Source organism: Zootermopsis nevadensis, unplaced genomic scaffold (genome assembly GCF_977971745.1).
Source record: "Zootermopsis nevadensis isolate Lab colony 2312 unplaced genomic scaffold, Znev_1.0 Znev_ptg000028l, whole genome shotgun sequence".
Taxonomy (NCBI): Eukaryota; Metazoa; Arthropoda; class Insecta; order Blattodea; family Termopsidae; genus Zootermopsis; species Zootermopsis nevadensis.
The window spans coordinates 9,336,236-9,348,022 of NW_028259160.1; the positions used below are offsets into that span (position 1 = coordinate 9,336,236).

At 34.4% G+C, this 11,787-nt stretch overlaps 1 protein-coding gene across 6 annotated transcripts in view; it reads left to right on the top strand.

The window, feature by feature from the left end:
• The window catches only part of LOC110836578 (uncharacterized), a 43,107-nt gene that overhangs the window by 24,212 nt on the left and 7,108 nt on the right, over positions 1-11,787 (top strand). For all 6 annotated transcript variants that reach the window (XM_022077905.2, XM_087356801.1, XM_087356803.1 and 3 more), the window contains 2 exons: positions 9,258-9,313; positions 10,229-10,327. In XM_022077905.2, the coding sequence (XP_021933597.1) occupies positions 9,258-9,313; positions 10,229-10,327 (155 nt within the window). The remainder of the gene's footprint in view (positions 1-9,257; positions 9,314-10,228; positions 10,328-11,787) is intronic.

Sequence of the window (11,787 nt, forward strand, 5' to 3'; positions counted from 1 at the left end):
CTGCTGCATTTCTGTGCTTTGTTAAATTTATCAGGAACAGTGACTTGAATTTTGCGTGTAACATCTAGAGCTTGTGGCCTGAGGTTAATTCATTTCTTAAGTTTACATGTGTTACATTTACCACAATTTCTTAAAACTGATGGAGCAGTCTCTCATATGTAACTGATTTGTCACTTCTTTGACCAGAAATTTCCTGCTTACATTGAACCCTAAGGTTCATTATGATGTTAACAAGAGCCTGTCACTGAACAGTATATAGAGCCATTTGAATCCATTCCACATCTTTGCACCCTCTTTCTGTAAGATTTATTTTAATCTCCTATACACCTAGGTTTTCCATGTGGGTCTGTTCTCTATGGGTTTTGTAACAAAAAATTATTAATTTCTGGTCTTTCCTTGTTCTGTGTGTCCTGCCCATCTCATTCTTTCTGTGACAACCCCAGCTGTTTATAAAAATTATAAATTGTAAAAGTCCATCATTGTGTAATTTTTACCTTCATAGTGTTTTTCTTTAGGGTAAGACCAAAATTTGTTAGTTTTATAAACATGTTTAGATTTTTAGATGGAAAAGATAAGATTCTGAACTGAATCGTGGCAGTTATGCAATTTTGATTTGTTCTTGTAATTTTCAGATATTTCAGTTTGCCATGTTTTCAAAGAAATCATTATTTGGCTTTATATCATAATTTTGTTCTGGAGTTTGGTGAAGAGACATAAGTATATACCTGGAATGTTTTATAGTTCTTAGTGTGGTTTGAGATTATCATGGTGGTGAGTACAAAAGATGGCTGTCTTCTGGGTTGTAGTGCCATGTAGTCAGGTAGACATTACTCACTACCGGGAGAACCTAAAATCTTTCTTGGTAAACTGCTGTGGGGAGCTTACTCATTGCTACATTTTATAGCTCTTGTTTCATTGCACACTTGATCTGTTAGCTAAATATTCATTAAAGTTTTGGGGAAAATGTGGAAGATTGTTTCCTGTTTCTTTGCTGCTACTTTCTTGTTTATTGAATACTTTTTGTATTTTTTGTATATGAAGTGATATGTTAAAATACATTGAATGCCAGTTTCATTAAAGTAGAGAAGGGAATTGTATCAGTTTTGTGCAGCTCTGCAATGAATCATGAAGCCATAGTCATCTGAATTGGACTATTTTAGTACTAAGAGAAGCTGTTCATTGGGAAAGTGAGTAGACATGCTATTTTCTAATAAAATACATCCCTAATGTTTTTAGTTGTTAAAAAATTTACCTACACAATGAAGGATATTTTTAATTTTCAGTCTTTTTACCATGTTAATTAAATTTACAGTCATAATTGGTGTCTACTATGAAATACAGGCAGTCATAAATTAGTAGCTGATTTGTACCGCATGTTGTTATTTATTTATAACACACATGAAAAACTTGTTTATGAACTTCCATTACTGCATGTGAAAAAGCTTGATTGTTATATAATTATTCTGTGGTACATAAAGTTTTTTTGTGTTAAAAATAACTAATTACACACCCTTTGAATTGTCTGATAATTTGTGGACACCTGGTGTGTATAATGTGATCAAATTCTTTTAATAGATGGTGCTGTAGGAGTGTTCAGATTTTATATCTGTATAAAATGTCCAGTGTGAAATAAAAGTGGCTAATGGGTTGCTGTTCCCTGCAGTAGTAGTAGTTTGTTTTTGTATGTACTTGGAAGCACTGTAAGCTGTTGACTAATATTTGTTCACCCACTTGAAAATTACCTTTGTGAGAAGTCCTGAGAATTGATGCCTCTAAGTTAGCATTCCAGTTTATTTTTATGGCATAATCAACTACGAATCTTGGTGTTTAAATTACAGTTAAAGCTCATGTTTTTTTTTTTGTCTTATTATTTGTTAGTAGATAAACTAAACAGCAAGAAATGAAGCGTTTTAACACAGCATAAATTGCATGCAGAAGAAATGTTGAACATATTTACATTTATGGACAGTTACCTGATGTGGTGTAGGTTTCAGTAAATAAGGTTTAATTTAGTTACACAAGTTCACATAAATTTGTGGTTTATCTGTTTAATGTTGAAACATTTGCGTTTTTGTGATTGTGCAATTCTTTAATCCCTGCACCACCAACACTTACTGCATAATAGTGGTTCATGTAGAGGAAACTTTTGCATTATTTAAGGTTAACCTGTTGCATTAACATTCTGGTTTCATGTGTAAAAAGTTTGTATCCATGTCAAATATAATATCTACTGTCTTACATTTGTTGAACTAGAGGGTACTTTCTAAATTAAATTATAACTTCTGTTGTTTAGATGATCACTTATCTTGCATCTGTAAGCAGTGGTAGTACTCTGGCTTGGTTTTTATATATCACATCACTTGTTTAATGAATGAGGAAATTACTTGTTTACAAAATATTCTCAATAAGGAGTTCTTGAAAGTTTAAAATTACATATAATATATCCATATTATGGTACTGTACTTTGGTAGAAATGCAGCAATATGTTGTTAGATGAAAACATTAAATTTCTGTTATTGCGTTCAGACAAAATTAGGGATGCTTAAGTGACTGTGTGCATGGTTTCACTCTAATGCATTCATGGAGGGTCCCAGAATAAGCTTCCCACTGTCTCGACTTCATCATGGATATGATTCTAGATATGTTTGTTTCAAGTTTTATTTTAAAGATGTCTGCTACTAGCAGTCACTAACAATTTGCAGTATCTTTGCATTGGTTATGTAGAAACATGAACTTCATTTGTATATATCTATAATACTTTTTTAGAAATTGTTACAGCATTTTAAAGATGTATTAAGCATATGAATTGTAATGGAAAATGGCCTATAGAAGTATTTATAAATGTACAATGAGCATATCTTGAGCTTCCAAATTTACATTCAAGCTCTCTAACCGCTGTATATATTTCGGAGTTATTTCTCCTTTTGTATGTTATTAAAAGTCTACCAAAATTTAAATGTTACAGTGTCCAACAAATTTTAGAAGCTTTGAATTCTTAAAAATCCAGTATTATTGCCATTTTTCATTATATATTTATGAAACAATTGTTTGAAAGATCAGTTTAAAGGGAAAACCAGCTAAATTGGTCCTTGCAGCACTTCAAAATTGTGGTGTACAAATTATGGAATTCATACTTCAGGTCTGTTAATTATGGGTCACTTTTGAATGTTGGCCCATATGGTATAATTGTCTACAGTGTTTTTGGACATGTATTTCTATGAGTTCGTTACTTGTTCAGTCACACTCCTCTTCCACCTCTTAATGAGCTACCATAGAGTCATGCACAAGTCATGATTGTAGCACTCAACCCAGCATCAACGTGAAATTTTCTTTGGAGCTGTAACAAGTGCATAATTTTTCCTGTATTTTCCTCTTTGAAAAATAACTCTTATCTGGCTGCTGTTGGAACATAAAGATACTAGTGACTTCATTATTTCATGTCAGCCCATGCCATTCCATTAGTTTCTAGATTTTAGTTTTGAGTTTGGCTTGCTTTTTATAAAAATTGTTGATTGTACCATGTTCCAGTGGCTTACTGCCATTAAGTAGGAAATATTTGGCATATAGCATCAATCTTTGTCCATATACCATGATGCATGTCACTGACATAATCTCATGTGATGCTTTGTTGGCAGCTTGATGAAATTTTCATGTTTCATGTTAGTGTTACAGCTATGTTCACTCTTAGAAATGTCACTGCATCCATTTTGTTGTACTACTGCTGCTACACATGCTAATCAATTTGCTAGGCTCCACTTTAATGTTGAAAGTCTTAACTATGCCTACTTTCAGTCAGTAAGCATCTCCACTCAGAACTGAAGGGCTGATAAGCACATAAGTTGTGCTTGCATTGCCAAAAATCATAGCTGCCATATAAGACATGATGCGCATAAATGTCGCAATCATTATAATAAAAATAGGGCTGTATTTGTCATCGTGTCATGTCCACTTAACTGGTTAACTGTGTAAATGCCCACATCTTTAACTCTTTGAAACTGAAGTTCCCTGAATAATATGTAATAATTCAGTCCCTACCACAAAGAAAACACAGGACATCTGTATTAGAAAGATCAATTGGTTAATGCTATTTTAGGAAACAATTACTATTTACTCTGAGAATCATACAAAACCTATAGATACACTCTGGAAAAAATGTAGTTACTTGTTATTAAAATGGGTAGTATATGTACTTCATTGACAGGGCTTAAAAGGGTTAGCTTGAAGTTTTTCTGAAAAGGTTAACTTCAGATTAAGCACCAGAATGTTGGTCAAGTTTTCTTCAGGGTAGTAAGAAATCTGTTTCCTCATCACAAGACAAACAGTGTAAGGGAAGAAGAGTGAAAATGTAAATGCATCAATAATAATCATTTTATCTTCATAAGCATTTTAAGGCGTTGCTGTCAGTTCTTATTCTGAGTTTACATATTTTCGGGGTAACATGTCTTAAAATAATTGCCATTTTATATTTCTTACTTCCACAAATTGCACCATCCTAACTTTATTACTTAATATCATCAGCATTTAAAACCAACAGCAGAGCATGTGATGTATTACTCTTGCCATTCTAACTCTTCTTCCTCTGGTCATGATCCATTAACTTCCAATATTTTGATGCTTCTTCTCAGTGGCAATAGGCATTGCAGAAGACTTTGTGTTGAACTGGCTGTTTTATGTTAAATTTTGGTTATTACCATCTGACAACTGAATGATCCTCATAAAGGATCCATTTCAAAATCCTTATTTTCTTCCTGTGTTCTTTCTCTGCAACTTCTTTCCTTACCTGTTGTTCCCATTTTGATCTCAAGTCTCCCTCCTGGCCCAGCAAGCCAATAGTTGGCTAGAATCTGCTTTCAAGAAACATTCAGTTTCATGGTGTCAAAATTTGTTTCATATCTGGGTTTAAATAGAACCAATACATAATTGTATCTATTTTATTAGTATTCTGGCTCAATTGATATAATTAATTTAATAATCCTTACTTTAATTACTTTTTTAAATATAATGTAAGTATATGGTTTGAAGCTTTCACAGTGACATAACTCAATAAAATCCTCTCAGGCAATCAGCAGCGTCAAATTTTTAAAAGGCGAAAGAAACATTTCGGGGACCATCTCTGTCCCCATCATCAGGGCTCTGATGTGAGTGGATGTTGCAATTGTCTCCCATATATGCCTGCCTCGCCAGACCCTAGCCAGTAACAGCTGGTGTGTGGAGTCAAGAGCTTGTGTTGTGTCGCCCTGCTTTATATTGGTGTTTTGACTGGATTGCTTGAGCTTTTTTGTTACTAGATACCAGGTGAGACTCAAAAGTGTAGCCTTGATCCCTATTAAAATTATTGGTATGAAGGTTAATCGCTTACTTCTTTTGTCAGGCAGTCCATATATCCTGTTCTTTTACCCAGAATTGTGATGTGTTGAGTAGACCACAGCATTGAAGCAGGACACAACATCGACTTAACATCATTTCTGGATAAAACAGCAGGATATATGGAGTTGGACCTGGTATCCAGTAACAAAAATAATTCTCAAGTAATCCAGTCAAAACACCAATAGAAAGCAGGGTCACACAACATGAGCTCTTGACTCCACCCACCAGCTGTTACTAGCTAGGGTCTGGCCAGGCAGGTATGTATGGGAGACAACCACAACATCCAATCACATCAGAACCCTGATGATGGGGCCGGAGATGGTTCCTGAAATATGGTTTTGTCTTTTAATCGTTTGGCATGGTTGATCACCCGAGAAGATTTTATGGAGAGTATAAGTAATTTGCCAGAGTTGCTATTCATGCTGAAATAAAGCATACATTGAAGGTACAGTTATATGGTATTCATGAACATGAATAGTCAGTCACTCCTGATCTTCAGTTGTCATGTTTTTAAAAATTTTCTCATGTGTTGTGTCATCTAAATATAATTGACCAGAGATGGGGATTACTCTGGACACAGATCAAGTATTTCCACTTTAAGCATGTACAGCAATGTTGCGTTGCAACCTGTTGAACATGCAGGCCAACGTAGCTCATTGTTACATTTGATAGTTCCAAACATCATCATGGGTGCAGATAAATACAGTATTCCTAAATATAATTGATACAGAGGTCGCACGAATCACTGTTAATTTTTGTTGAAGGCAGGCATGACAGTTGGGGAATCGTGGTGCATCACATGATTGAAGACAAAGATGTTATGAGCGTTCTGCAAAAGCTAGAATGGTCAGTAATTTTTACCTTAAATATTTCTGTTGTGCTGTGCTGTTTCTTCAGAGTAATACTCTTTTTCAGTTATGAGATAAAGATTCTTATGATGCACTGTGGGCTACACTGAAGCAATAACTGTGATGTGCATTACCAGCAACATGATACTAAGTTAGTATTGCACATGACTTCTCAGTCAATTTCAGTACAAATCAAATAGTGGTAGTCTAGAGGAGTGATATTAGTCATTTCATGTAGTGGTTATGCAAGGTTTATTTCAAAAATATTTTAGAGCTATTTAGGATACATAGTTTTCATGGAGGTGTAGGCAAAGTATCCCAAATTATACTTCATTTTAATTACTTAAATATACACATAATTACATTATTTCCAGCCAAAAGTTATTTTCCCTGTCTCTGTGTTGCATACCTTCCCATTTCATCAACAATTTAATCGCCCAAACTGTATTAAAGCGTAACCACGAAGTTTCTAGTTGCATAATTTTTTCCCATCCCTCTGTTTCTATTCCTTGTGGCCAGACATTCTCTTGCAACTTTGCTTTTGAAGACAGTTCTGTTCCTTCTTCAGAAGCAAAGTTTTGCACTTCTTTAAAACTGTCAGTAGAATTACACATTTTAATTTGTTATAATAGAAGAGAAGAATTATTGATAGCATGCACAACCTGAGCTTATTTTCCTTATAATTTTGTCACGAGTATGTCTGTGACATCAAGTTGATACTTCACCTATTCAGGGAAGGCCATTACACATTGAAAATCAGGAGTTGTGATTTTTTTCTTCTTCCCAATCTTGAAGGAATTATAAACATTTTATGTCTTAGTAGAATGGTGTGACACATTGTATGTTATTGTGCCATTTATATTTTTAAAGATGTACACATATCATAGTGAAAAATATATTGATACCAAATTTGTGTGTGAACTATGATGGAAATGCAACAAGAGCTATCAGATTATGTGAGAGACAATTTACAAATGTCCAATTGCCAAATGTTTTCACACATGCACAGATAATTTCTGACTCCCATGTTCAAATGTCTGTAATTTCTCTAATATTAAGATATTAAGGCAGAATGATTGATCTTTCTTTTCAGCTTGTAATGACATCTGGTAAGTGTAGGTGAAGTATTGACATAGGTGATTCATACTGTTGTGTTGTCTTTATTTGGCCATGTTCAAAGACGGACATAATCATTTCTGTCACCAGATGCAATGTACTTTACAGGTTGAATAGTGAGTGAACTTGTTTTATTGACGTGGTGAATTTGAATCAATCACTTATGCAATACTGTTTTATATTATAATTTAGTTTATTGTTATCTTCAAAAAAAGGAAGATATGTTGGACTGTGCTTGTCAGTAGGGTAGAGAAGACTAGGAATGCGTGTCAAAATTTGTGGGAAAATCTTGGACATTATCAGTTTGGAAGAACAAGGATAGGATTGAAGGATTTCATTCAGATTAGTTTTTAAGAGGATGGGTTTCGATGATGGGAGATGGATTGGGCTCAGGATTGTGTCCATTGGTGGGCTTTGGCATTTGTGGTGTTGACCTCTAGGCTTGATAGGTTAACATCTTCAGTAGGTTTCTTAAAATATGTCATGGTAGAAAAACATATATGTCTTGATTTGTAAAATTATGCTTACATTGTTACAGATTGAGAGTAGAACTTGATGCTTTTATTTTTCTTTTAAATTTTCTCACTTCCATTCAAGTCTGCTCTTAAAAATGGTGTTTATCCTCAAAAAAGGTGGAACAAATATTGTATATACAACATTTTAAATATTTTTGTGAATATTTATTATGAAAACAGAAAAACTAAGTGGCCTGCAAATTGCTTTTGTATAGAAAGGAACTTGAATTTATAGTTTTGTGTATTGTCTATACCAGTATTCTGCAACCTTGTTTCACCCATGGCACACCCTAATGCTGCCTCATGAAAGGGGGGTATGAAACTATACATGGCAATAAATATGCATCCACATATAAATACTTGTCTTACAAGAATGTAATTATATAAAAACAAAACATTGCATTTGTTGGATAAAACTATTGATGAGCCTATATGGGTATATTACAAATTTTAATTACAGAAAATAAGATAATGCCATTTTCTAACTATGATGTGGGAATGTGAAATATCTTATAAAATTATTGGCTCATCCGAACCTTGTAGTGGTACATTGGTTGTGGAACATTGGTCTATGTGAAAAAATGTTCATATGCAAAGTGGCCCTCAGACTGAAAGAATTAATACCACATGTTTAAATTAAACTGTGTACATACGCAATGTAAGATAGCCACTTAACATGTAAAAAATAAAATTGTGTGTGTGTGTGTGTGTGTGAATGCCCTTGTTGTGTAATATACGTTTGTTGTATCATTTTATTATAACAGCTTTTTTTTTTCTTGCTGAGCTTGGAGAGGAAATGTCAGCAGTCTTATAAAGTCACAGCATATATATCAAATCAAATTCTCTTGCAGCTGCAAACTTCTTTGTGTCTTGAAGATGACTCGTTTGGGTTGTAGCACCATGTAGTCTGGTAGAAGTTTACTGACATTGGGGTGCCCTGATGATGGAGGCGTCAAGTACTTTTCAGATGCCAGTTAAATTCATCAGACTGCATGGTGCTACAACCCAAAAGACTGTCACCTTCATACTCACCAGTGTGAGAACCTCAGTTCCTTCTTTGTGTTTTGTTTCTTTGTAGATCCTTTGTTTCGGCCATACTCTTGAAGAAAAACATTGAAGCAGTCTGTGGAGGTAGTTTTCTTTTTTTGAATCAGTCAAACTTTGTGTGATATGCATTTATAGTGTTCCACATTGTAATACTTTTTTCTTTTCCCTCTACACTTAACTTGAAACATTTGTTCCAGGGTAGCATATTTCCATTAAAGCAGCAGATTACATAACAAACATCATGTGCTAGATTTGATATGTGTTGCTTCTATGAGCTTATGCAATATAGAAGTTCATATATATTTGTACAGGTGTAAGTAAACGTTATTTCTTGTACTATATAGAGGTTATATAATTGTTGCAGAAACAGTAAGCAGATTAACGTTCCATGGGAGCAAAGATGCGACTGGGGATGGAAAGGTGAGATTACTTGCTTGGTATGTTTTAATATGCTTTAACTTCGAAATGGATTTTTTGCTGCAGAGGCTTCTATGATTGTTTAATACTGTAACTGAGTAAAGTAATATTTTCCACAAACAAAAGAATTATGATTTGGGTAATGATGAGTATAACTAGGGTTGGAAAGAAAAAGTGTTAATGGGCATTGTGAAGATGTGATCTGGGGTGATCAGTGGTGAGATTTGGGGTTCATAGTATGAAATCTTTGGGTTTTATTACTATATAATTATATAACAGTTTATGATTTATAGAACCAGTATAGCGTAGCGAGTATGACTAGACAACTGGTTTTCAATTCCTGGTAGGGGAAAAGGATTTTTCTTTTAGCTTCTACATCCAGACCAGCTCTGGGGTCCACCCAGCATCCTATCTCTTAGGTACCAGGGGTTCTTTCCCCCAGGAGTGAAACTTAGCCACGACATGGGGCTGACCATTTAACTACTTCTTGGTGTGTGTGTTTTATTATTATTATTATTATTGGGCCAAGAACAAGTAGGAGCTGTATCTTCTCTCTACCGCTTGAGCATCTTCATGGTGTGTATCAGGGATAGTAACTTCTGCTTTTATAATAATATGATTTGGTACCTTCTGAAAATAGTAAGAGGAATGTGTGAAAGGGATAATTTGACATCTGTTTTTCTTTAAATACTATCAGCTAATCATATGTTAATGATATGTTTCCTTATTTAATGTAAGAAATTTTATTGTTGTAGTAATAGTAGTATTAGTAAAATTCTTATATTTGCTTCTGCATCTATGAAATATTGCTGAATGAAAGGCAGTGAAAACAGTGCATTTTTGCCTAATTATTATTCAGTGGTTTTATGTTGTGTTGGTTGTTTGGTTGTTACTGACGTGTTTTGTTTTATAAACCAGAACAAGTCCTTTGATGAAAATGGCAATGCTGTCCAGCAGAATTATCGCTTGGAATCTGCCAACAGTAATGATCGCAAGAGCAAGTCTCGCAGGATGAAGGTATGTCCCCACCAGACTGGCTTAACAGTTAAATAAGTGAGAATGTGTGCTTATTTCCAAAATCTCAACTGTTACATAGGATAACCTGAATTACTGTAACTTTTTCTCACGTAACATGAATATTTCATCTTCTTATATTAGAACTAGTAGCTGCAACTTAACTTCTGGCTTCAGCTATATTGCTGAAAGATGGAAAGGTCAAAAGGGCATAATCAGTAGTTTTCTTTTATACTTATGTTTTACACTATACAGGTAGCCCTCGACTTACGCCGGGGATGCGTACCTGGATGAACCAGCGTAAGCGGAATCAGCGTAAATTGAAATTTTTCTGTAATGTAAATCAATGACATACGATCCCAGCACCCAAACATTGACAAGTAATATAATGGCATTACATTTAAAGATCTGACATAACGTAAATAAAGTAAAGGGAATTTAAAAAATTTATTTTATACACTTACAATCGGCAATTCGTTGGTCCCCGCGATTGACTGCGATTCTTTCATGTGATGTGTACAGTCATCTCTGCTGTCATGCGATAGTTGCATTCATGTAAGACGCCGACCTATAGAAAAGTGCGTAGTTAAAATAACCCCGGTACCTCTGCAGAGATTAAATTAGTCCTTTGAAAATTTAAAGCGTCCAGAATGAAATTGCATAAGAGCAAACTCGCATATGCAAAAGTTTGCATTTCACAAACAGCTTTTACTGATTCATCGATCTCATTGGAGCAAATTTGCGTTAACGAAACATACGTAATTGCAGAGATGACTGTATTTATAATTTTTATTCAAAATCAGCGATGTAAGAATTACAATTTAGTATAGAAGCAGTACGAGAGACATTGTTAAACATTATAAATAATAGTAAAATATATTTTTTTTTCACTTTTTTACTTTCTGGTTTCAAATCATTCTGAATCGGCACAAATTAAACCGGCGAAAATCGAGTGCTACCTCTCTGTATTTTGTTAACTAAAGGAACTATAAAACACTAGCAGTGTAGGCACACACTGTAAGCAGCATGTGCTGCTTTTGTAGGCTATATGTAATGCTTTCACATCTGATGGTATACATGGAAGGAATGGGTTATCTGTATGTTCTGTTACTTTGTGATCTTCCCCTCTCTTCCATGTGTGATGTGTGTATTGGTTATCCAGACTTGAAGTTGTGTTGCTACTGTGAGGTTACTGGCTTTTGATATCTCAACAGTAATGTTTTAATAGTGTTTGTTCCTGTTACTTCATTCAATGTTTGTATTGAAATGCTAACTGGGTCACCTATTTTGTGCTCTCATTTTAAGTTTTTCTCAGTTTCAAGTAAAATATGTTCAACCATTTGGCTCTGTATGACAGACAGCAGTTCAGGATGTTTGTCCTGCCCCTTAGCATTATATATTAAGCTTTCTTGATCACAATGTATGAGATATGCCATAAAGATGGCTGTTTTCTGGGTTGTAGC